This window comes from Pristis pectinata, chromosome 7, assembly GCF_009764475.1.
Source record: "Pristis pectinata isolate sPriPec2 chromosome 7, sPriPec2.1.pri, whole genome shotgun sequence".
Classification (NCBI taxonomy): Eukaryota; Metazoa; Chordata; class Chondrichthyes; order Rhinopristiformes; family Pristidae; genus Pristis; species Pristis pectinata.
The window spans coordinates 18610505-18637802 of record NC_067411.1 but is presented as its reverse complement, the minus strand read 5'-3'; the positions used below and the strand labels follow the sequence as shown (position 1 = coordinate 18637802).

Below are 27298 nucleotides of genomic sequence, written 5' to 3'. Positions count from 1 at the left end.
CGTTCTTTCATTTTTGTTGGGTCTAAATCCTGGAATTCCTTATCCAAAAGTATTGTGGGAGTACCTTCACATCCCAAAAAATGAATAAGTAAGGGTGAATAAAATGTGTGCTGAGTTAGCTATTACTATGAAGCACAGTTATTAAATAATTACTAGTGCATCAGGAACTTTAAAGACTTCCGGAATACAGATAGTACAATTAATCTTGGCATCTGTGCCTTGGAGAAGTCATGTTTTTCTTGCTCATGAGAGGTAAGAAGACTTTCTGATTACCAATTTGAGTAGAGCTATTCATGCTTTTTAACTTTATTGAGCTTGAATCTTTTTTACATTTCACCCATTTAGCAAAGTCCTGGCTTCTGTTAGATGCCTTTGTGTTTCATGTTGTACAGAAATGCAAAACTTTTTGCAACATCCACTCAGGTACCTGCTGATGACACTCAATTTGCAATCTGACAGCTGACTATAGATTTCTGGTAAATGAATTAACTTCCATTTCAATACTATGTGAATGATCGATTTTTAACTTTGCAAAATATCTGCAGTGTTTTCTGGAGAGAACTCCTGCACTATGTCAATATATGAAAGAGAAATGGAGTCAGTTTAAACACCATTTCACATTTTCTGAACAGGAAGGTTGCTGACTTGAACATACTGAGTGAAGCCATACAGTTGTCTAAAAAAGTCTTGCTTCAGGATCCGTGTCAACTGGCTTCACAGCTCCTCGGTCGCCTTCAGCAAATCGTTACAGAAGATAAACCAGTGGCTCCAGGTACAGATGACAAGAGCAGTGGGGGAAAGGGGGGTGGGTTAGTGACTGACTGGATAAATGTGTTGGATGACGTGATATTGAGAGTGTCCCTGGTTAGACCACTGGTTTTTTCTGAGTTATTGTTGCCAGCTGGGATGGGAGCAGTGATGGTACAACCAGTCAGAGAGTCTTCAGCAAGGAATGGGAGAGAGCCAAATGAGTTTGTGTTCCTGAATATTATTCTGAGTTTCCCTGTCCGGTGAAGCCACAATCAGGTTCAGATGAGGATGCTGAGAAAAAAGATTGGGGAAACAACCAAAAAGAAAAGTGCCGAAGAGAAGGGAATGCTTTATCACTGGGTACATTACCCAGTCATTGAGTATTTATTAAACCAGTCCAACATAACACAACTCATAAAGGTGTGTGGCCAATCAATGGTAAATTCCTGGCCTAGAATCTCATTGCTGGAACGCTAATGACATATATTCTGAGATAACTAAGAAAGAAGGGACCAAAAATATAATTTGGAAAAACATCTTGAAAATAAGAATGGATCAGTGAGAGTGTCAGAGAGAGTTACCTAGTAGGAACAATATTTACCCCGGGAGGAATTATAACAGTCAATCCAGACTTCATAGAAATTGGATAGAGCTTTGACGGCAGCCTAAGAGCCTGGCTTCTTAGTTTAACTCTAATGTTAGACAGGTGAGGGGTTTTAAAACAAAAATGTAACTATTGACTTTGCTTTCAGTCCTGTTCATAAATCAAGTAAAATGTGCTGTGCAAAACTCCATTACATCTTAAAGTGTATTTATGTTTGTATCTTAAGTCACAACTTAAATGAGACTTGCATTACCTCTTCTTCAGATGACCCAAGAAAATACCCTCATCTCCTGTGTTTGCTGAAGCAGTGTCAAAGATCTTCAATCCCTTTCCTTGTGCCTTCATTTACCTGCCTACTGCCCCCAGGTGGTTTGCTGTACAATACATTGATGGGTAAGGCAATATGAAACCTCAGACCATAACACAACAATTTGTTGTAAAATATAAAGCAAAGTATTGCAGAAATATAAACAGAAAAATCTTCCTCCACAGATAGCGCCTGACCTGTTAGGTGTTTCCAGCACTTTCTGAGCATTTTCTTTACTGCTCAGGGGAAGCTTAAGACACATTTAAATAACCTGTAACCTACTCTCCTTTTCTGAGAAGCACAACGTGCTTGTCTTGCTTCATTTGTCACAAGAACTATCTTGCTTTAGATGTGCAATTTCAGGATTATCTTCCTCAGCCATTTTTACATCTATAAATCTGAAGGTGGTCATTATTAAGTTAGAAACAAGGAATGCAAAGCAATGCAAAAGCTATGCTCAGCTGGCATCTTATCAGTTATTATATTTTAATAATTAGCATGACTTTTATTCCCCCTAATCTGCTGAGTCTTTCCTACATTTTTTATTTTTATTCCTCTTGTTTCCCTTCATTCTAATCTTGAATGTTTTCATCATTTCCACCTCACCTACTAAAGCTGGAAGTGACTTCCACAGCCTCAAAATTGCCAATCAATACTGTACCCTCTCCATTACTTCAACGGCCCTTCCAACAACATAAAACCGATGCAGACAACTGTGAGCTGAGCAGACTTTAATGTGGATTCACAGTCATATCTTTAATTTTGGATTCTATACCCAATGTTCTACTTAGTCCTTTGCACATTTGTCCCTGGACAGCTGTGGAGGAGCACTGCAGCATGAGAGGTGATCTGTAAATACTTTTGGTACTACAGATGATAAATGATGCCAATGGAGGGATGAAAGCCCTCAGCCTATTCTATCTGCTGGGGAAGCTGTGGGACACAAGACATTGCACACAAAAGCCCAGCAGAATTTTTTTTTTGATTTGCACATATGTGGTTCAAAGAAGCTATGACATGCAGGCTGTCCCCAGGTTATGAATGCCTGACTTATGGACACCTTTTGCCTATGAATGAGCTCCCATAATATCATCAAATTCAAAAGTCCAATATACGTACCTACATTCATTCCTACGAACGGCAGGACTAATTTTCTCTCTCTCACCACTTTTAGTAATTGTTCTTTCTTATCAGTCTTGTGTGCTTTTGATGCCATTCATTAAAATAGTGTGGAGATGTGGTTATCATAACCAAATGAATTTTGTATATTTTCCAACTTACCAATAAAATCAATGTATGGACATCTGTAAATACAGAACCCATTCATTACCTGGGGATGGCCTGTATTTCATATTTTGTATGTACAGTTGCCCAAATCTTTTTCCTCTTTGGCAGTCCCTCAGGATTGAGGATGATTTGCTTTCACTCGGTTTTGTGGGTTCTGCGGTACCTGATGAAACCAATGTGGGAATGGCAGATTCTTTCACCGATGGGACAAGAGATGACTGACGAGGGGAGGGCGGTGGATAGTTTCTGAGCTCCCTTCACTGCTTACATAGGGTTTCTGTGATGTGCTTCTGATGCATGGCCTCAAGGTTCTCTATAATGTCCTAAATGCTCCTTCTCCACTTTGAGTGGTCATGAGCCTGAGGTTCGAAGAAGTCAGTGGGCATGTTGCATTTCCTAATCTTTTTCTGGCTGCCTGGTAATCTCCTCCTATAGCAGAGCTTGGAATAGAGTGTCAGTTTCAGGAGTCTGGTGTTGGGCATGCAAACAACATGGCCTGCCCAATGTAGCCAACTGCTCTATGGTGGCATGCAAGCCAAGATACTAATCAATGGATCACAACAGAACCAATCTCAGTGAAGACTAGTGCCAAACAAGGCAATGTCATTGCCTCAAAACTTTTCTTGCCACAATTAAAGGCCAGTGAGGCTTACATCAGTGGTAGGGAAACTATTGGAGGAGATTCTTAGGGACAGAATGTACTTACATTTGGAAAAGTATGGACTTATTAGAAATAGTCAGCATGGCTTTGTGCAGGGAAGATCCTGTCTCACAGATTTGACTGAGCTTTTTTGATTGTTGGTAATGTACCTGCCTCAAACATTTACTCTGGCAGCTCATTCCACATATGCACCACCTTCTGTGTGTAAAAAAACATTCACCCTCAGGTTCCTATTAAATTTCTCTCCTCTCACCTCAAGGTGAGGTGAATTAAATTTCTCTCCTCCCACTCTACACCCTCTCTAGTTCTTGATTCCCCAACCCTGGGAAAAAGACTGAGTGCATTCACGCTATCTATGCCCCTCAAGATTTTATACACCTCTATAGGATCACCTCTCAGTCTCCTAAGCTCAAAGGAATGAAGTCCTAGCCTGCCCAATCCCTTGCTATAACCCAGTCCCCCAAGTCCTGGCAACACCTTTTTAGATCTCCTCTGCACTCTTTCCAAAGCAGGGTGACCAAAACTGAACATGATACTTCAAGCGCAGCCTCACCAACGTCTTGTACAACTCATTAACTCATTTACTGAAGCATAAGAGAGGATGGATGTTACACTGAACATCCACACAACCAAGGTCCTTTACCAACCTGCTCCCAGTGCAACACACTGATCTGCAACAATGAAGATTCACAATGGGACTGGAAAACATGGACAACTTGCCATGTCTTCAGAGCCACCTCTTGGTGAGAGCAGGCATTGATGATGAAATTCACCACCTCTTTCAATGCACCAACACAGCCTTTGATTGATTGAGGAAAAGGGTATTTGAAAATCAGAACCTCAGATCTGGTACAGGACTCACTGTCGAGTGGGTAGCAATGATCCCTGCCCACTTCTGAGACCTAGACTACCTACGGCAGGCATCTAAAGGCACTAGAAAAATACTACCAACACTGTCTCTACAAAATCCTCCAAATTCATTGGAAAGAACAGTGAACCAATGCCAGTATCCTCTCCCAGGCCAACACATCCAGCATTAACACCCTTGTGACTCACAGTTGCCCAATTAAATCTGTACCATACTGTGATGTTCATGTGAGCATTGCAAACAATTGGAAAAAGTTATCTATTTGAGGTTAAATCTGCAACATAACTGATTTTACTAATGTGGGTTCTTTCTTTCTGAATATTTGCAGATTATTAATTAAAAGAGTGCATGTAGTGATTTAATTGTTGCCAATTGCAATCACACAGGTCACACTGACAGGATTACAGCTGTAACAGGTTTCCAGAAAGGTCTTCAAGCAATCACTGCATCTAGGGATAGGACTCTAAAAATATGGGACCTCAACAGTGGCAAAGCTCTGCGTACAGTTCATGGAGTTGGCAAGAACATAGATTCCATAACTATGTGCATGCAAAATACACTGGTTGCAGTTACTGAGAACAACTCTCTCCAAGTATGGGATATCCATTCCGGAAAGCAGATATTTACAATCAGTGGCTCTCTAGATCCTCCTATAGTAAGGTCAGCACTGGATGGACAGCATTTGCTGGCCTTTTATGATGGAAGCCATTCTGTTAAGGTAAGAAGATTGGTTGCTACTGCAATACGGTATCACAGTAAAAGCACAAGTAACATTTCAGAGGTCACACCTGCAAACCTTGGGTTAATTGTTAAAACATTTTCACAAGCTCAGTTGAGAAAAATATATTTAAACTATCAGTTGGATTGAGATAACTTCAATGTGACTCAAAAATGTGACTTGTTCCAATGTAAATCGCTTTTGCAATTAAACACAGCCCCTTGGCTAAATCATTGGTGGGAACTGTAAAGAAAGGTGCACAATTTCAGGGGCTATGAAGCTGCACTACACGCATGCACAAACCTGATTTAAATTGTGAATGTATGTAAATCTGATTCTGGCCAAATCTCACATGTAGGGAAAATGGGAGGAGGGGGTTAGTGTTCAGGCCTATTGTACAGGTAGATTACATAACATGGAATCCTGGCACTGGCATAAAGCAGATTTCTCAAAGAATGACCATAATTTCAGCAGTGAAAAAGGAGTTCATGAGAGAAGCACGTGTGGGGGTAGAAAAGGGAGTTACGTTCTAGAGTCACAGCATTGAATTCACACCAGCAGTGTAAACTTTAGTGCCATTTTCCAGAGGATCAAATGAGCAGCTATCAGTAGCCACGGAAATCCAGGTTGCTACATAAAAAATAAGATTTAAACATAGTATGTCGTTCCATGTTAAGTTTTTATGTGTTGTTGCCAGTTGTACAGCTGTTGTACTGAAGACTGCTAGGCAGCTGGTATCAATGAAAAATGAAAACTCAGGCAGGCGAGTAGGGTCTTTAGCCCATCCAGCCTGTTCCATCAATCAGTTGGATTATGACTGATTTGCATCTTAAATCCATCTACCATCTACTCCTAATTTTGCTGTCACCATTGCCTTTCCACCATGGGAGACAATGATATCTGGCTTCAGTTGATATCAGGTGTGAAGCATCATGAGAGACACTGGAATGTGAACAATCTGCTGGAAGAACTCAGCAGGTCAAGCAGCATCTGTGGGTACTCTCTACACCCTCAGTCCTGATCAAGGTTTCGACCCGAAATGTCGACAATTTCTTTCCTCCCACAGATGCTGCTTGACCCATTGAGTTCTTCCAGCAGATTGTTTGTGAAAACATCATGAACCCATTGTTGATGAGGTAGTCATTCAACACTGGTGTCATTATTACAACTACATGGAGCATGGTGACTTGTTGAAAATTGAACAGGGTATCTCCAAATTTAGATTTTAGGTTCAAATTCAGTGAAATATTTGAGAGATGAGTTAAACTGGTGGTGATTCCTTCCTGCAATGAAAGTAGTTCATGTTTTGGTGTTCCATCCATCATTACTGGCTCTTCTTATTACTTAGAAGTAAATGCAACATTTGCTTCCACTTAAAGTAACCCCTGTTTCATTAAGTCAACAATTCAATAATGAACTCACTCTGCTACTGACCAAGGTAGATCCAAAGCTGACAATGACCAATGAAATGTTTGTGATTTCAGATCTTTGATCTGTCTAACTGCTGCAGACTGTTGCACCAAGTAAACATATCACCAGAGAATGACCCCATACACAAGGATCACACTGTTTTGGTATCTGAGAATTCTTTGAATGACCAAGTTCTTTTTGCCTATCGGTTAGTACACTTTCTCTTATGTGGATCACCACTTGTGTATTTTCATGCATGTCTTGAATGTATAAATATATGAAAATAAAGACAGGAAAAACTTACTGCTCATCAGGTCTGGAACAACATAGTTCTGATTCTTTAAACCTGTAAATTGGTTTATTATTGTCACATGTACCAAGGTACAGTGAAAGATATTGTTTTGCATGCCATTCATACAGATCATTTCATCACCTCATTACATTCAGGTAGTGCAAGGGAAAAACAATAACAGAATGCAGAATAAAGTGTTACCATTACGGAGAGTGCAAAGCAGGCAGACAATAGTATACAAGGCCATAACGAGGTAGATTGTGAGGTCAAGAGCCAATCAATCTTATCGCACTAGGGGACTGTTCAGTGGTCATAACAGCGGTGGTACGTGCTTTCAGGCTTGTGCCTGGTGGTATGTGCTTTCCGGCTTTATCTTCTGCCCAATGGGAGGGGGGAAGAAAAGAGAATGTCCCAACAGACATGTTCTCCACCCACCTGGTGCCATGGTGACAAAGCTAGGTTAATTGGTGCGTATGTATGATTGGAGTGGGATGAAAAAATTCCTTTAGGTGATGATAAAGAACTCTAAGACCCCACATTGAAGATGATTTAAGTTACAGAATGCCTACCCTTTGTATGAGGTAATATACATTCCAGTCAGAAATTTGTCCTGGTCCCTCCTCAAGGAATACTTTGAATCAGCACTTACCTTCTGAGTTGACAATCTGTCTGAAGATTCTTTAGGAAAAGAAGAACTCCTTACTATTTAACATATGTCTGGCTTTCTATTCGTGGTAAACTTGCCCCTCTAGTCCTCTCTGACCTATTCAGTTGAAATGCCTGGTCCATGTAAACAAAATCTGATCCCATCATTATTTGTTGAACCTCCATAAACTTACCTCAGAACCATAGATATCCAGCAGCTAACTAAGGTGAATTAAACAGGGAATTAATTTTATCGTAATCATGATTGTATGCAGTAATTATCTAACAATGTCATTCTACTCTGTGGTTTGTGTTTCAACAATGCCATGATCATCCAAACATGCTATCCTCCTTTACTGTGACTAAGGATATTATATTTTAATGGTGTAGTCATTACATTGAATCAGAGTGGTAGACGTGAATCTGATCCTTATCTAAAGCATCAGTGAATTGTTTCCTAATTTAGATCCACGTGTGCTGAGCAAACAGTAAACACAAAACGACAATTAATTATATTTCATTTGTTAATTAGCTTTTGTGTTAATTGCTCCGGATTAGATATGGAAATATTCTTTGATTGATTGACAGTAATCTAATAGATATTTGCTCATTTTTGCTCTTCCCTAAAATGGCTTAATCGATAATGAATATATTAATCTGAAGAATAATTTTAAGTTACTACATAATGCATATATTCATTTATTCATGGGCTGTAAAATTTTACCAAATTCTACAAACAGATTTAATCGTCCACATTGCTAACCAGATTGTCCCATAATCTGTCCATGGAGTTTAAAACTGGGTTTTCCTAAAAATGCATTGAATATTATCTCCTGATTTACTTTATTGACTGACTTAATTAACATTGTATTTACAGACCAAATGATAAACAAATCCAACCAAACAAATGCATTTCATCAAATAATCCAATATTCACATTTAGGTGATGCTCTAACTTCGTTCTTATTAGGTAAACTGAGCAGTTGATTCTAATTGATTGGGTTAATATTGCCTGTCAATCAGCAATCCAATAATTGGCCAATTTGCCACATTTATATTTGGACTTGAACAACTTATTACCTGTAATTGGCCTGTTGGAATAGCCACTGGATGGGACTTTTGGAAATTTGGGTGTACTGAACTTTATTTTCTGGCATTGTGAAGGAAGATTTGCTGCCTGCACTATTGTGGCTACATCATTTCCCCTCCTCCCATGTTGTGTGATGAACAAGCAACAGCTGTCTCTAACTCTAGCCACCATATTCTTGCCTGCTAATGGGTTTGGTGGTCAAGGAATTATGGATTGTCTCTGCTAACAGTGGGTGAGCTGTTGCCTTTTTGAAACATTTATTACTTTACCAAAATTTGCTTAGATTCACCTCTGGGATTGGGGTGTAAGGGTGAATGAAACTCCACTAAATCTACCTGAACATTCAACTCAATTAATCTATAGATGTGCTCCCAATTAATTACTTAGTAATTAGTGTATACTTGTAGTAAAATGTGTTTTTTTTTTATTTACTGATAATGGTTAAAGATGTGTTTTTAGTGATTTCTTAACCTCTTAAAGTCACTTGCAGTGTGTACAGACTGAGAGATGTGTTACATGAGAAGCTGGACAAAGGTGTATGCAGTTTATTCAAGGGCTCTTCACAGACTGTCTCTGGGATTTTTGATGAAATTGTTGTAATGCAGACAACAGTCAGTCACGTGAAACCATAACTTTAGGAGTGACAGTCTAAGAGCAACTGTTATTGTTCACAACTAATGTTACAGTGACAAAAGAGCATTCCAAACTGTAATTATAGCCACTAATTGTTGTTGGTCCTTTTATTCAAGGTCTTTTTTTTCTTCTGCAATCACAAAACTCAGCAGGTCAGGCAGATTCTGTGGAGGGAAATAAACAGTCGATATTTCAGGCCGAGACCCTTCATCAGGACTGGAAAGGACAAGGGCAGAAGCCAGAATGAGAAGGTCAGGGGAGGGGGAGGAGCACAGGCTGGCAGGTGATAGGTGAGTCCAGGGAGAGGGGTAAGGTAGGTGGGTGGGGGAGGGGGGGATGAAGGGGAGTGATGTAAGAAGCTGAGAGGTGATAGGTAGAAGAGGCAAAGGGCTGAAGGAGGAGGAATCTAGTAGAAGAGGGCAGTAGACCATGAAATAAAAGGAAGAAGGTGGGAATAGATGGGCAGGTCATGTGGTGGGGAAAGAGAAGGGGTTGGGGGGGGCCACAGGAATGAGGGAAAACAAAGATGGGAGGGGAGGGAGAAGGGGGGGAGGAAAAAAAGAAAGGTTGGGGGGGGGGGTGTTACCGGAAGTTAGAGAAATCGATGGCCTCAACGTTGGAGACTATCGAGGCAGAATGAGGTGTTTTTCCTCCAACCTGCGTCTGACCTCAATGTGGCAGTAGGGGAGGCCGTGGACAGACATGTCAGTACGGGAGTGGGATGTGGAATTGAAGTGGCTGGCCACTGAGAGATCTCCACTTCTGTAGCAGATGGAGCAAAGGTGCTCGACGAAGCAGTCACCCAATCTGCGTCAGGTCTCACTGATGTAGAGAATGCCGCACTGCATGCAATGAATAACACCTTTGGATTAACAGGTGAAGTGCTGCCTCACCTGGAAGAACTGTCTAGGGTCCTAAATGGTGGTGAGGGAGGTGGTGTATGGACAGGTGTAGCACTTTGTACGGTTGCAGGGATAAGTGCCGTGAGGGTCATCAGTGGGGAGGGACAAGTGGACAAGGGAGTCATGGAGAGAGCGATCCCCACAGAAAGTGGAGAGAGGTGGTGAGGGGAAGATGTGCCTGGTGGTGGGATCCTGTTGGAGGTGACAGAAGTTGCAGAGAATGATGCGTTGGGTGGTGGTGGGTGAGGACAAGGGGAACCCTGTCCCTGTTATGTTTGGGGCTGGGGGAATGGGGTGAGGGCAGATGTGCAGGAAATGGAGGAGATGTGGGTGAGGGCAGTATTGATGGTGGTGGAAGGGAAACCCCAGTTACTGAAAAAGTAGGACATCTCAAGGGGATGGCATCCTTGCAAGTGACTGGCTGGGAAGAGGTGTAGTCAAGGTAAATGTGGGAGTCAGTGGGTTTGTAAAAGATGTCTGTGATTAATCCGTTTCAGGAGATGGAGACAGAGATCCAGAAAAGGGAGAGAGAGATGTTGGAGATGGACCATGTAAACTTGAGGGCAGGGTGGAAGTTGGAGGCAAAGTTGATGAAATTGACGAGCTCAGCACGGGTGCAGGAAGCAGCCCCAATGCAGTCGTCAATGTAGCGGAGAAAGAGCTGGGGAGTGTTACCCGTGTAGGCTTGGAACATGGACTGTTCCGGGTTCCAAGACTATTCTCTGCAACTTCTGCCACTTCCAACGGGATCCCACCAGCAGGCACATTTCTCTCCAGCACCACTACCACCACCACCACCCCCCCCCCACCCCCATTCTCCATTTTCCCCAGGGATCATTCTCTCCGTGACTCCCTTGTCCACTCATCCCTCTTCACTGATGACCCTCCCGGCACTTATCCCTGCAACTGCACTAAGTGCTACGCCTGTTGCTACACCTCCTCCCTCACCACCAGTCAGGGGCCTAGAGAGTCTTTCCAGGTGAGGCAGAGCTTCAGCCTTGATCCAAGGATGTCATTTATTGCATCCAGCGCTCCCGGTGCGGCCTCCTCTACATCAGTGAGACCTGACACAGATCGGGTGACCGCTTTGTCAAGCACCTTCGTTCTGTCCGCCACAAAAGCAAGGATCTCCCGATGGCCACCCACTTCAATTCCACATCCCACTCCCATACTGACATGTCTATCCATGGCCTCCTCTACTGCCATGTTGAGGCCAGACGCAACTCGGAGGAACAACACCTCATATTCCACCTTGGTAGTCTCCAACCTGACGGCATGAACATTGATTTCTCTAACTTCTGGTAACCCGTCCCCTCTTTCCCCTGCCCCCTTTACTCCCCCCTTTGTTTTCCCTCATTTTTGTGGCCCCCTCACCCCCATCCTCATGACCTGCCCATCTATTCCCCACCTCCTTCCCTTTTTTCCATTGGTCTACTGCCCTCGCCTATCGGATTCCTCCTTCTCTAGCCCTTTACCTCTTCTATGTTTCAGCTTCTTACATCACTCCCTTTCATTCCCCCTCCCCCACCCACCTACCTATCCCCTCTCACCTGGACTCGCCTATCACCTGCCAGCCTGTGCTCCTCCCCCTCCCCCAACCTTCTTATTCTGGCTTCTGCCCTCTTCCTTTCCAGTCCTGATGAAGGGTCTCGGCCCAAAATGTCGACTGTTTATTTCCCTCCTCAGATGCTGCCTGACCTGCTGAGTTCCTCCACCATTTTGTGTGTGTTGCCCTAGATTCCAGCATCTGCAGAATCTCTTGTCTCCTTTTTTTCTTATGGGTGGCATGGTAGTGCAACAGTTACTAGCTCCAAGGACCCAGGTTCATTCATGACCTTGGCAACAGTCTGTGCAGAGTTTGCACATTCTCTCTGTGGCCATGTGGGTGTCCTCTGGGTGCTCTGATTTCTTTCCACATCCGAAAGAGTTGTGGATGGGTTAATTGGCTACTGTACCCACTTTTACCACTTTCTCTGGCAGCTTATTCCACAAATCCACTGCCCTCTTTGTGGTAAAAGTTGCCCTTCAGATCCACTTTAAATTTTTCCCCTCTCACCCTAACTTCATGCCTTCTAGTTTTAGACTTCCCCACCCTGAAAAACGATTGTAACTGTTCACTTTAGCAATTACTGTCATGACTTTATATATCTCTAAGGTATGCTTCAGGGAAAAATGCCCCAGTATATCCATAACTCAAGCCCTCTAGTCCCGGTAACATCCTTGTGAATTTTCTCTGCTCTCTTTCCAGCTTAATGATATCCATCTTATAGCTAGATAACCAGATCTGCACACAATACTCCAAAGGTGATCTCACCAATGTCTTGTACAGCTGTAACATGATGTCCCACTTCTTGTACTCAATGCCTTGACCAATGAAGGCAAGTGTTCCAAACACCACCTTCACAACCCTGTCTACCTGTGTTGCCACTTTCAGGAAGCTATATACTTGTACCCTGTGGTCTCTCTGTTCGATCACAGTTAAGGCCATCTCATTGTCACCATGCAGATCTCCAGCTCCCTCACATACACTAGTTTTTCAAATTCCTAATTTTCTATTCTTCGCTCTTCTGTTTGCAACAGAATTCTAGGATATCACCTCCTTCCCCTCATCCCAAAGTCAAGCCTCCCCTAACCTAGCCCTGGAGCCATATCTTTCTTTCCTCGTGTTGTCTCTGTGGCCAGGGAACCATAGAGTCCTACAGCACAGAAGCAGGCCCTTCAGCCCACCACATCCATGCTGACCAACAAGTACCCATCTATATGAATCCCATATCTGTAGCCTTTATGCCTAAGTGCTTGTCCAGCTACTTTTAAATGTTATGAGAGCACCTTCTTCCATCACCTTCTCAGGCAGTGCATTCTAGATTGCAACCACCATCTGGGTGAATTTTTTTTTTCCTTAGAGCCCCTCTAACACTCTTGCCCCATTATGGGGAAAAAGTTTCTCACTCTCCACTCTATCTATGCCCCTCTTAATTTTGTATATCTTAATCAGGTTCCCTTCAACCTCTACTCCAGGAAAATTAAACCCAGCCTTTCCAATCTCTTCACAATAAGCTTTCTATCCCAGAGAATGTAGTGATAAATCTCCTCTGCACCCTCTCCAGTGCACTCACATCCTACCTTGCCATTGAGATCCAACAACTGCTCCATTGACCCGATTACTGTCAAACTAGTGACTATCAAACTTGGTCACCATAGTTCAACACCCCTTCATTGTACAATAATGCCACATTGTGTATCATTGTATGAATAATGGAAAGCACTTTCCTCCAAAATTGGCACCTGAATAATGTAATCAAGACAACTCTCGATGGCTGCCACATGCATAATAAAACTAAATGGATCTGGTTACAGATTTTTAGGTAATTGAACTGAAACTGCTCAGCTGTAAATAATGTATCAATATGTTGCTGTTTGTAGCTGTAAGTGATTTAAAATTTAATTCAAGGAGCATCTAACGAATAATTTCTAACAAGTACTGGAGCTGGTATCTGTAACCCATCCACTGCAATTAACAAATAAGTAAATAATTCATCCTTGGAAATTAACCAGGAAGATAAGCCTAACCTTATACCCTTATATTCTTAACATTCAAACATAATCTCCTCCAGCATATCTTTTTGGAACCCTGGCCTGTTTTCCTTTCCTGTACCTGGAGATACTTGATATAATTGTAAATGGCCTCTCGTCACCTCATAAGAACAAGTGGAGTAGGCTATTCAGCCCCTTGAACCTGCTTGACTGTTCAATTTCAATGCTGATTGGATCTATGGCTTTCATTTCCCTGGCCCAGGTACCACTACCCTTAGTTCTGAGCTCAATGTCTTTCATTCTTGGTCTTGAATATACCCAATGACTCCAGGATACAGAATTCTAATGATCTGCAACCCTTTGACAAAACCAAGTTGTCCTCATCTCTGTCTTAAACTGGTATCCCCTAACCTTGAGATCATACCCACCTTATTTCTGGATTGCTCCACCAGAGGAACCATCCTCTCCCCATCTACACTGTCCAATTTCCTCAGAATTTTATTTTAGAACTTGTAAGTTTTAAGCAAAACCACTCCGCTGGAAGGTTTCAGTGAGTCAAGGAGCATCTGTGGAAGCAAAGTGATGGTCAGTGTTTCAGGTCGAGACCCTGCACCAGGACTGAGAGAGTAGAGGGGAGATAAGCAGTATGTAGAAGTGAGATGGAGGCAGGGAGGTGATAAGTGGAACACGATGAGGGATAATGGGTAGGTGTAGGAGGATAACGAGTATTGGCAATAAGGGGTGGAGGGATGGAAAAGGTGAACGAAGGGAGAGAAACCCTGGCTGGACTGAAAGGAACACGGGGTGTGGGTTTCCTGAAACTGGAGAACTCTGTGCCTACCATTGGGTTGTAGGCTAACCAAGCAGAATACGAGGTTCTGTTCTTCTTATTTGCACTTGACCTCAGTTGTGGAGAAGGCCGAGGACAGATGGGTCAGTGTGGGAATGGGAAGGGGGGTTGAAGTGACATGCAACTGGAAGCTCAGGATGGCCATTGCGGATAGTGCTCTTCAAAGTGGTCGCCTGATCTACTTTGGTCTTGCCAATGCAGAGGAGGTCACTTTGTGAGAACTGACTGCAGGTGATATTAAGAAATGACTAAAGGCATTGGATACAGCAAAGGCTAAGGGCTCTGACAACATTCTGGCAATAATACTGAACTCTCTGCGCCCTTGGCCAAGCTGTTCTAGTACAGTTACAGCACTGGCATCTTCCAACAATGTGGAAAATTGGAGGACAAATCCAACCTGGCCACTTACCATCCGATTAGTTTAATCTCGGCCATTAGCTAATGGGTGCACCTCGATTCCAAGTGATGGAAGAGGTAATCGATAGTGCTATCAATTGGCACTTGCTTAGCAACAACCTGCTCACCAAAGCTCAGTTTGGGTTCTGCCAAAGTCACTCAGCTCCTGGCCGCATTACAGCCTTGGTCCAAACACAGATGAAAGAGAACTTTAAAGGTGAAGTGAGAGTAACTGCTCTTGTCATCAAGGCACCAAGGAGCCCTGGCTAACCTGGAATCAGTGGGAATCGGGGGAAAATGCTCCGCTGGTTGGGATCATACCTAGCACAAAGGAAGATGGTTGTGGTGGTTGGAGGTCAATTATCTCAGCCACAGGACACCTCTGCAGGGGTTCCTCAGGGTAGTGTCCTCGGCCCAACCATCTTCAGCTGCTTCATTAATGACCTTTCTTCAGTCATAATGTCAGAAGTAGGTGTGCTCACTGATGATTGCACGATGTTCAGCACCATTTGCAATTCCTCAGATAATGAAGCAGTCCGCATCCAAATGCAGCAAGACCTGGACAATATCCAGGCCTGAGCTAATAGGAGGCAAGTAACATTTGCACCACTTATGCCAGACAATGCTAATAGCCAACAAGAGAAAATCCAGCTACCACCCCCTGAAATTCAATGGCATTATTGTTACTGAATCCCCCACTATCAATATACTGGGGGTTACAATGTGGCTTCAAGAGTAGGTCAGAAGCTAGGAATCCTGTAGCGAGTAATTTGTCTCCTAACTCCCCAAAGCCTGGCCACCATCTACAAGGCTCAAGTCAAGAGTGTGATAGCACACTCTCCACTTGCTTGGATGAGTGCAGCTTCAACAACGCTCAAGAATCTTGAGACCATACAGGACGTAGCAGCTCATTTGATAGGCTCCCCATTCACTCACTCCGCCATCAACACACAGTAGCTGCTGTTTGTACCATCTACAGGATGCACTTCAGCAAATTGTCAAGACTCCTTCAACAGCACCTTTCAAACCCATGACCTCCACTAGCTAGAAGGAAGGACAAGGGTAGCAAAAGCATGGGGAATGCCACCACCTGGAAGTTGCCCTCCAAGCCACACACCATTCTGACTTGGAAATACATCGCCATTCCTTCACGGTTGTTGGGTCAAACTCTTGGAACCCCCTCCCTACCAGTATTGTGAGTCTACCCACACCTCAAGAACGCAGCTCGCCACCACCTTCTCAAGGCCAATTAGGGATGGGCAACTGAAGGCTGGCTCAGCCTGAGAAGCCCGCATCTCTTGAATGAATAATAAAAAATTGACCAGGTTGGAAGAGGCATACATAAATCTCTGCATCACCTGGAAAGGCGGTATAGGTGCCTGGAGGAGGCGAAGGAACAAGTGTTGACCCTCCAATGGTTGCAGGGGTAAGTGCCAGGGGACAGGGAGGGATGAGGAGGGGTGGGTGCGAAGGGATAAGTGGATCAGGGAGTCACAGAGAGAGTAGTCCCTACTTCTAACATTATGATTGAAGGAAAGTCATTATACGTTTATAGCTTAGAAGGTGGCTATTTGGAGGAAGATTCTTTCCTTGTCAGCCCTTCTTGGCCCTTCTCTTTGGAACTACTTGCTTAAGTCTTTTAACTTCATGGCCTCTATATTTTGCACGTTACAAGAAATGTGAGCAGAATTAAAACTTGCAGTAATTATAATTACAGATACATTGTGACTATTTTAAATTCAAGTTCAGATAATTAGCAAGCATCTCCTGACTCCAGCAAACAGGGGTTGTTAAAAGCCTTAGGTAGATTTAATTAAAAACTGAATATCCCATAAGATACTGCAATGTGTTTAATGAGGATAAACCTTGATAGATAATGAAATGTAGGTGATAAGTGAAAGCCTATTCCATTAGAGCCTGCCTTGTATACTTTAAAGTGAAGGCATTAGATGTGATTTATATCTGAAAGGTTCACCAAGAGAGAACGATTATTTTGTCAACAGCATGAGTGGTACCTTTATGATTGCAGAAATCGCTACAGTTATCTGCTAACTGTTGCATAAATGGCGTGCTGTTGTCACTCACCATAAGGGTAAGTGTAGCAGTGGTTGCCCACCACTTATTTGCTTCCCTTCCCTCCCTTCTCCTCCCCCCACCAACCACCACCAATGGGAACATCACAGTATTCATAACATTAGTGGACAATATACTTGATATTTGGTGGTCTGTTTACTATGTACTTGCAGCCACTCTCTTTATTTGATCTAATTGATTTTTGTTACTTTGTTAGGAGTGCAAAAGAAGCTATGGTGTTGAGTTCTAAAAAGGGGAAAGTAGTTGCCAAGCTGCCAGCCTGTGATGCAGCAGCGTCCGTTCAAGGGGTGGCAGTTACCAAAGATTATTTCCTTATAGTCTGCAGGTACGTGTTGTATCACACCAAGCACTCGTTCAATAAAAATAAAGTGAAAAATAATAGAGAATAGAACTGAGCTTTGGAGCTCTCCATGGGAAATAATTTCCTTTATTAGCAATTTGTAGTTGTAATTGTATGGCACACATACAAAAGAACCTGTTTATGATCTAACTGCAAACAATAAACTGGTAAAATAATGAAGTCCTAATGGACCTAGACCAGAACTGCTGTAGTTGAGTTAATAAAAACTTGTACATTCTGGTTATCGGAGTTAAAAATAAAAAATGATGGGCATTCATAGCAGGCTCATCCATATCCGATATAGAAAGATGGGCTTTGTTGTTTACAAAATTTTAAGGAATATTCTTAAAACAATTGCATGTTTGCAATCTATTTTATTTTCAGTTTTAGATTGGCCTGCTGTACATATCCAATAATTTCTATTTTTGTCAATGAATTATGTTTATTTCTTGCATTAAGCTAAACTATTCTCTCCACTGTTTCGGTTGTGTGTTTTCCGTAGTATCCTTCCCTAAAAAAGGATATTCTGTTTTCCCAAAAATGCTTGAAGTTGCATTGTGAAGTTAAGTTTTTTGAAAATTAAGCCACAGTCCAAAGAACCAAATTGATTTTCAAGCGCAATTCACTTGAAAGAATGTAATTGGAAACCTTTCTTCTGCTTGACCATTAATGTGACAATATTTCAAAATGGCACACCTCATCCCTCACTATCCCCTACCACTTCATTGAATATCCTCTTCTGATGGAAACTTTATATTTCAAGAGGTTGTCACCATGGGGCCCATGAATTTCCACCCATTTGTGAGGACTTCCACCAACTGAAGTTGGTACTTCTGTTATTAGCTCCATGGAATATCAACATATGATCAATTTCTGTTCATTGAGGTGTATTTGCAAATTCCTGATTTGAAATCAACACCAGAATGAGCTTGAAACCAAAATCTGAATTTCAAGTTGCTGGTGCAAAACTTTGGATTTGTGAACTTGAATGAAATTTTCCTTAATGAGGCCACTCCATATATTTGAATGCTGTGTTCATCATCAGTGATTCTTTTTTCCATTTGTTGCACTGTTATTTCAGGTATCCATGCTCAAGGCTGCGTGAAATACTCCACATTGAACTGTTTGGTGTGAAGACTTTTGCTTATGTCCGCACAGTAACAGGTTGTTGTAATCATCACCTTTCCTTCCTGTCTGTGAACGACTCAGGTTCACATCTCGTGGCACTCTGCTGCTCTCTCAAAACAAATATCTCCAAGATCGTCACCTGGAACCTAGAGACAGAAGACCACAAACACTTGGCCAAGTTCTCCTCGATAGCAATTGCAGGCAAGTGAGCTCTCCTCAAAGTGACCGGGTGCCTATTTCAAAAAGCCATGCTCCTTACCTGTTGAGAAATGATGATGAAACAACAAATGAGAATATCCTGGTGTTTTATTTTACATGTGTTGTAGTAAGATAAGGTATCTTTATTCGTCATATGTACATCGAAACACACAATGAAATGCATCTTTTGTGTAGAGTGTTCTGGGGGCAGCCCACAAGTGTCGCCACGCTTCCGGCGCCAACGTAGCATGTCCACAACTTCCTAACCTGTACGTCTTTGGAATGTGGGAGGAAACCGGAGCACCCGGAGGAAACCCACGCAGACACAGGGAGAACGTACAAACTCCTTAGACAGCGGCTGGAATTGAACCGGGGTCGCTGGCGCTGTAAAGTGTTACGCTAACCGCTACACTACCGTGCCTGCTTTAATAATTAGTAGGTGACATCCATTGGTTATTAACACCACCATCAAGATTCATCACCAGTTCGTGTTTGTGAGTGAGGGAGAGACAGAAGGATGACTGGCAAAGACAAAGGGTTGGTCAGCCACTTGATGAGTTGCTGCTGTAGACGCTGTCTGTCACTTTGGCAATTGACACTGGGCCTTCTATCACATAAAATATCTTGATTGCACAATGGATGGGGCTGTGCTCCCTTAGCCTTCTCTCTCAGGGCAACAAGCCCTCCTATTAGTCCAGGGTCCTTACAAAGAATCTCTCAGAATTTGCAACTGCAGCCCAATCTTAATCAGAGGAGACACAAGAGACTGCAGCTGCTGGAGTCTGGCACAACAAGCATCAGTTTGGGTTTTGAGGAGGATGCAGTGAGACTTCAAGGGAATATGGTCAAGGCTAATAAATAGTCAAGGACATAACAGATAAAATATAGTGTGGACAAATATGGTTTCATTCACCTCTGTAGGCAAAAAATAGAAAAGTAAGATTTTTTTTAACAGATTGAAGGTTCATTGGTGTTCAAAGGAACTTGAGTGTCCTTGTACCTCAATCACTGATAGTTAATATGCAGATAAGCAAGCAGTTAGGAAGGCAAATGGTACATTGGCCTTTATTGCAAGAACAATTGAGTACAAGAGTAAAGCCAGCTTACTGCAATTATATAAGATAAGATATCTTTATTAGTCACATGTACATCAAAACACAGTGAAATGCATCTTTGCGTAGCGTATTCTGGGGGCAGCCCGCAAGTGTATTGGTATTGGTTTATTATTGTCACTTGTACCGAGGTACAGTGGAAAAACTTGTCTTGCACACCAATCGTACAGGTCAATTCATTACACAGTGCAGTTACACTGAGTTAGTACAGAGTACATTAATGTAGTACAGGTAAAAACAATAACAATACAGAGTAAAGTGTCACAGCTACAGAGAAGGTGCAGTGCAATAAGGTGCAAGGTGATCACAACAAGGTAGAAGTGTCACCACACTTCTGGTGCCAGCACAGCATGCCTACAACTTCCTAACCCGTACGTCTTTGGAATGTGGGAGGAAACTGGAGCACCTGGAGGAAACCCACGCAGACACAGGGAGAACATACAAACTCCTTAAAGACAGTGAACTGAATTGAACCCGGGTCGTTGGCGCTGTAATAGCGTTACGCTAACTGCTAAACTACCATGCCTGCCCTATAAGATCCTGGTTTAACCAGACCTGGAATATTGTGTTTAGGTTTGGTTTCCCTACTGAAGGAAGGATTATTTGCACTAGATGGATTGCAATGAAGGTTCACCAGATTAATTTCTGGGAGGGGCTTTTATCCTTTAAGGAGAGGTTAAGCAGATTGGGGCTGTGGGTTTGAATTTAAAAGAATGGGAGGTGCTTTCATTGAAATGTATAAAGTTTTTAAAAGGTTTGACAAGGTAGATGCAAGGATGATGCTTCCTTGAACTGGAGTGTCTAGAATTAAGAGTCACAGTTTCAAAATATGAGGTCAGCTAACCAGGAGCAAGCTGAGAATAAACCTTTTACTCAGAGATAGTGAATTTTTGAATTTATCTACCCAGGGGGTCGCTGAAGCTTAGTCGATCAGTCAAGAAAGAGGCTGATAGATTCTTGGATATTAAGGAAATCAAGGTTTATGGGGCTAGTGCAGGAAAATGGCACTAAGGTAAAAGATCAACCATGGTCTTATTGAATGGTGGAGCAGACACAAGCTGTCGAATGGCCCATTCCTGCATCTATTTCTTATGTTCTTAAGATGTTGTTTGATGTAGTTGCATTCTTAAGTACTTCCCTGCTAAAGATTTCATGTGGCTTATTTAATCAGTGCACACGAGAAAGTCATCTTGTAAATCCATGAACTGCCCTTGCCAGATGAAGCCAATTTCCTGACGTGCAAAATATTTGAATAAAGTAGGAATTTACTCAGCGACTGTCAGAAATGCCCTTATTTGATTGGAATATGTGAGGGAGAACTTGTACTAATATCTTATTAGTAAATGTTAAAGCTCTTAAAAGACTTCTTTAAAATTAACAGCTCAGCTGAAACCACTGAAGAGACCACTGAAAATATTATACTAGTTTCCACAAACATCAATTAGCAATGCCCGATGCACATTCCTGAACCTTGTTAAGTGATTTTGTTGAAAATGAATGTGTGCATGCATCAGACGGGTCTAGTTTGTATCACAGACACTGACGAGTAATTTGAATGAGGTAGCAAACAATTCCGATCAATGGGCACGTACCCCAGCATGAGCCACAGATTGCAAGAGAGAATAGATAAGGGAGAGCGAGGAGAGGGAGTGTGGAAATCAGTGTCAGTTGCAAACAATTCATTAAATATTGTCAAGAATATGTCTAAATGAGCAATAGTTATTTCAATATTTCAGGGACATGCCTTGACCTGCATTTTTGCCTGGCAATCTGTGATGGAGAGAACTTTCTGCGGGTGTGGAACTTAGCTTCCAGGATAAATGATCAATCACTGGCCATCAGTACAAATAATATGAAAAATGCTGAAGGGATTGTGGAAATCACTCCTATGAAGAATAATCCCAGGTGAGCTTTTGGTGTCTGAGGTCGGATTAATTGATAAAATTAACAATTCAATTATTTTGCAATTTGTTTGTTGATCTGTTTTGCCCTCTATTGAAACTGAAAAAGCAATGAGTATTGGGCAATAAAAGGGGAGTAACTGGAACCTGCAGGTCATGGAATGTTTTAGTGAAAGAGTCAGATTCCACATTACCTTTGCACATTGGATTGGGAGAGCATTCTGACAGGATTGGGAGAACACTCTTACAGGTGAAAGGTGCATTGATAATCCTCTCCACTCTACCCTCACCTTTTATAAGGTGCTTTCTAAAACCTAAGTCTTTGACCCAGCTCTTGGTCATCTGGCCTTACACATTTTTGGCTTATCTGAATCATACTCCTATGAAGTGCTTTGGGATGTCTTACTATCATCCACAAGTTCTTATTGAAAAGGCCATATCAAAAAAAATTATTCTGCCCATTTCATAATGCTGATCATGCATTTGCAACACTTGTACAGGTCCTCCCTGGGTTATGAATGATGGACACTCCGTACATATGAGCGAGCGTTTGGAAGACCAGCAGGATGGATGGGGATGGATTTGCCGGCTTCTGCAAGGTTGCAGGCATCTTCTGCCAAGTGGGAACATGTCATTTCCACGTGCCTTTGCTCCCCACCCCCACACCACTGAGCCCACAACAATCAGGGGCTGGGTCAAGCCAGGTGGAGCTGGCAGAACTGAGCAGACCCACTCACTCACGGATCAGTGAGGCCAGTTGGCGGCTATTCTTCCAACACCTGGTCACTCTCCCTGTGCCTGTTTACTCTCTCGTCGCAGCTGGCTTTGTTCATTTCCAACTTACAAACAGTTCAGGTTATGAACAGTTCTCATGAACTGAGCCCTGTCGTAACCTGGGGAACTGCCTGTACCATTTATCCTATGCAGAATGTAACACTGATGAGTGTTACACTCCTGAGCAAGGACAGAGTTCCCCTGGTCCTTACCTTTCACCCCACCAGCCTCTGCATTCAATGGATCATCTTTTGCAATTTTTGCCAGCTCCAACGTGATTCAGCATTTCGGAGAGATTGCTCCCTTCACGACTCCTTGGTCCACCCCTCCATCCCTGCCTACTGCACCCCATCTCGTGCAACCATCAGAGGTGCAACACTTGTCCTCTCACTTCTTCCCTTGCCACAATCCAGCGACCCAAACAGTATTTCCAGGTGAAGCAGCAATTCCCTAGCACTCCTTCCAAGCCAGTGTACTGCACTTGGTGGTCACAATGTGATCTCCTCTACACTGGAGAAGCCTAATGCAGATGGGGGGACTGCTTTGTGGAACACCTGCGCTCAGCCTGCAGGAGTGACTCAGAGCTTATAGTTGCCTGCCACTTTAATTCACCATCCCTCTCTCACTCTGACCTCGCTGTCTGTGGCCTCCTGCACTATTACAACGAGGCCCAACAGAAGCTTGAAGAATAGCACCACCTATTAGCCTGCAGGACTCGATATTGAATTTTCCAACTTTAGATAACTCGTGCTTTCTTTCCGTTGGTATCAGAACAGACCACTTTGCCTGCCATTCCTTTTTCCCTTTTTCTTCCTATGTAGGCCAGTCTAAAGGTCATTACACAGACTGTGCAACATTAGCAACACATTATACACACACACTTAACTACCTCTTCACTGCCACATTATTTCATCCGAGCAGAGAAATTTCCTTTGATCCAGCCACTACCCTCCTAGACTAATTTGTTTCTCTCTTCCTCAGTTTTGATGGAGGGTCCCAGGCCTGAATTGTTAACTGTTTCTCTTTCCACAGATGCTGCCTCATGTGTTGAGTTTTTATAGCATTTTCTGTTTTTATTTCTGATTTCCAACACCTGCAGTTTTTAAAAATTTTCATTTGCTGCTGAGTGTAATTGGTCAAGGTAGACAATTGTTGCTTCTAGTTATACATGTATGACAGGCATGGTTTTCTAATACTTACTAAAACCATGTCCACAATGTTTTTATTGATCTAAGTATAATATGCATTTCTGCAGTTGATCACGGATTTACTGAAACTGCATAAATCTTTGAGCATATGATCTTGACTATAGATGGGGAGAAGAAAATTTACCTACAATTCCTACCTCTAGGAACTTGCATTAAATCGCACTCCAATTATTTTTAAACAGGAAGTAAAACAGGTTCTGTAACAAAAAGTGTTTATTTATTTGACTTTCATATTTTAATATTACTTCTTTTCAGTTATGCTGTATGCAGGAGCTTAAATTCAGAAGTTATATCGATCTGGAACATCAGAAAATCCAAGTATAAGGGGCAGGCAGTCCAAATGGAGAGGGGTTTGGTTGACAGTACAAACATTGTACTGGTGAGAGATACAAAACTCTACATCCTTTCAGATAAGGGCACAGCCACTCATGCTGAAACACCTCGGCCCATTTTCCAGGTAATTATTATCAACAGTATCTTTACATCTGTCTTTTACTTCTTCTCACTGCTCTAAAGCCAAATGATATATATGATCAACTTGGATTGGGTGTAAAAAAAAAGATTACAACTTAGGTGATCAGTGGGATAATGCTCATTATGGCTGATAATGTAAAATAGCTAAAAGCACTGACTTCAACCAAAATGAAAATTGGAAAAGATGTATAGCAATGACCAGGTTTACACCAAATTCTGTCCTTTGCTTTTAACTGGATCCAGACTTGTCCCACCCAAAAATTACCTCATGGAAGTTCAGTCAATTGCTGGAAAGATAGAAATTCTGATCATAAAATGTCAGAACACTGGGGCTTGATAAAACAAATCTGGGCTTGCTTTTGCTTGGCCACTTCCATCGACCTGCACTACCCATTTGCTGTCCAGTTGCTGTCCAAAGCAGAACCTGGATTCCTCATTAATTATGAAATCCTAAACCTCCCTATTTAAAAAAAAAACTTGTTCCTCAAAAATCTACAAGTTTGACTAAGTATGTGGTCATATGCAGTGACTTCTCCCTGTATGGAAATAGTGTCAAATTTTGTGTGGAAGACCTTGGGGTGCTTTTCTTTGTTGAAAATGCAATATAACTAAAAGTTTTTCTTCTCGTTATCTCTGGTTAAACACCTTGCCTATTAATTTATCCTTGATCAGTAGTGTTGAACACCATGACTCTAAGACAATCCACTTTCTTCAACCCCACTCAGATTCAAAAAGGTGAGACTTCATGGACTTTGTCACTGTGATTGAGACCATTCTTTAAGTATTTATAATGACTCCCCTCTACTTTTCTACAAGTTACCCCTCAATGACATCTCCTGAAGATGATCTTGAAGAGATGTAAACTAATGATACCCAACTCTACCTCTCCCAAAATCTATCTTGCTGCTCCAACATGTTGGCAATCTACCCAGTCCTCATTGAATCTCCATTTGCTCCAACTGAGAAGACTACCCTATTGTTTCCAGCCCCATCACAATGAGTACACACTCTACCGATACCTCTCCAATTACCCCTGGCCAACTATTTTGTCACATTCTGATAAAAGATCATTGAAACTTTAGCTCTCTTTCCACAAATATTAGCCTGACCCTGCTGAGTATTTACATTATCTCCTGTTTTTCTTCGGATTTCCAGCATCTCAGTATTTTGCTTCTGTAATTTTATTATCAATTACTTTGTGTTTACTTTAGACTCTCCTGATGTATGATCTTCTAAAGAAAAAATACACAACAAAGTTGACAGGCCTGTACATTATCCCATGTCCGAAACACGAATACAGAGTCCTGGCAGGGGATCTGCTCCTAGGGTTATCTGAATACAGGTGAGGATACACTTACAAGTGACAAATACTTGGGGAATGCACTTGAAGGCTGACAATATGTTTATTTATCCTCGAGATTATAACTACAAAATCTAACAATAAATTAGTCTCCTCAATGAATTGGAGCTTGTTTAATACCAGTGAACTATTAGTCTTTTGTGTAGTAAAAGTGAAACACTGGGTGAACAGCAAGTTCTTTTAGATAATGAATCACTGTTATGATAGGATAAGCTACTTTCTATTTGCTTGATCCAGACAGTGCATTTCTCTATTTTTGTTGATGGTGCATCTTGGCGTGAGTTCACACTTGCTATGCAAGAAATCCTTGAGATAAAGTTTTTTTTTACATTGCTTTATTGTTTAAATTCCACGTGAAGGGGGTCTAGATTTATTCCTGGTAAGAATACCTTCACAACAGATGGCTGAAGGTACACTGGCTCCAGCTTGCACTGATTGAGAAGCTTGTGAAATTTATTGTCATCTGTCGCATGATCGTGGAATGATATCAGACCAAGTTCTCATCATGGATTTTAGGGTTAAATTTTGATCCAAGAATGTTGGTGCTGGATTAGTGTTCATTCACTATATTGGTAAGTCTATGGAATTCGACTTGCCCCACATTGTCTGCATCACAGTGCCATTGGTTGGCAGATTAGTTGGCTGCTGTAAATTACCCCCAGTGTAAGTGAGTGGTGGAAATGTTGCTGACAAGTTGATAGGCATGTAAGAGAGAATAGATAACAGGGAAGTAAGTGGATTGCTCTGAGAGCTGGCAAAAACCCATTGGACCAAATGACCTCCTCCGTTGTCATAAGGAAGTATGGTATAACTTGTTGGGCCATATCATGTTGGATCCAACCCACTGTCCAGGCTCACTGCAGGTGATGCCTGCCTGCCTGCAGTTTTTCCTGGAGGGCTGACCAAGCTGACAGGCAGTCTGCAAGACAAAGGGGCATAGACCTAAGGTGGTCCGCTGCACCCAGTACACAGTGAGGGCCTTTTGATAGTTTGCCATTGTCAAAGCTTTATGAGCTGTTTTTAAATATTTCTGATAATCAGGATTAAAACAATTTTTAGAAAATGTATAAATTTATTTGCCATTTATCAGCCCATACCTAAGTGTTGTCTAGGTCTTACTGCATGCAGGCATGGACAGCTTCATTCGCTGGGGGGTTGGGAATGGAACTGTATATTTTGCAGTCGTCAGTGAACATCCCCACTTCTGACCTTATGAAAGAAGGAAGGTCTTTGATGAAGCAGCTAAAGATTGTTGGGATATTGTCTAGTCCCATATCCTTGAAATGAATCAAATTAGCAGAAGACTGGCTTCTGTCATGGTGGGAATCTCAGGAGTAAGCCAAGATGAGTCATCCATTCAGCACTTCTGGCTGAACATGGCAGTAAATGCTTCAGCCTTATCTCTAGCACTCGTGTTCTGGGGCCCTCTCTCATTAAGGATGAGCATATTCCCTCCTCTATTGTCCTAGCATTTCCAACTAAGTATGACAGAACTGCAGAGCTTTGATCTGATCCATTAGCTATAAAGTTGCACAGCTGTCTATTGCATGCTCTTTTTTTTCTGTTTAGCAAACATGTTGCAGCTCCACCAGATCGGTATCACCTGGCGCTGGTCCTTTTGCTTTATCATCTAGCCAGAGTTAAGCCCCTGGTTAGATGGTAATGATCGAATGATAGATATATTTGTTTATGAGACTGTGGTGATGTACACTTCTGCTGGTGTTCCACAACATCTCATTGATGCCCAGTTTTGAACTGCCAT

The 27298-nt window shown here is 42.2% G+C and overlaps 2 protein-coding genes across 2 annotated transcripts in view; both read left to right on the top strand.

Moving 5' to 3' along the window:
- The window catches only part of LOC127572504 (NACHT and WD repeat domain-containing protein 2), a 69157-nt gene extending 68143 nt beyond the window's left edge, over positions 1–1014 (top strand). Inside the window, exons 18-19 of the mRNA XM_052019860.1 lie at positions 633–772; positions 902–1014. Of these exons, the coding sequence (XP_051875820.1) occupies positions 633–772; positions 902–1014 (253 nt within the window). The remainder of the gene's footprint in view (positions 1–632; positions 773–901) is intronic.
- Positions 1015–1639: 625 nt separating this feature from the next.
- Positions 1640–27298, top strand: part of si:ch211-212k18.6 (uncharacterized) — a 41809-nt gene continuing 16150 nt past the window's right edge. Inside the window, exons 1-8 of the mRNA XM_052020189.1 lie at positions 1640–1747; positions 4864–5195; positions 6680–6813; positions 17238–17366; positions 18463–18710; positions 21556–21724; positions 23958–24159; positions 25388–25518. Of these exons, the coding sequence (XP_051876149.1) occupies positions 1744–1747; positions 4864–5195; positions 6680–6813; positions 17238–17366; positions 18463–18710; positions 21556–21724; positions 23958–24159; positions 25388–25518 (1349 nt within the window). The 5' untranslated portion in view covers positions 1640–1743. The remainder of the gene's footprint in view (positions 1748–4863; positions 5196–6679; positions 6814–17237; positions 17367–18462; positions 18711–21555; positions 21725–23957; positions 24160–25387; positions 25519–27298) is intronic.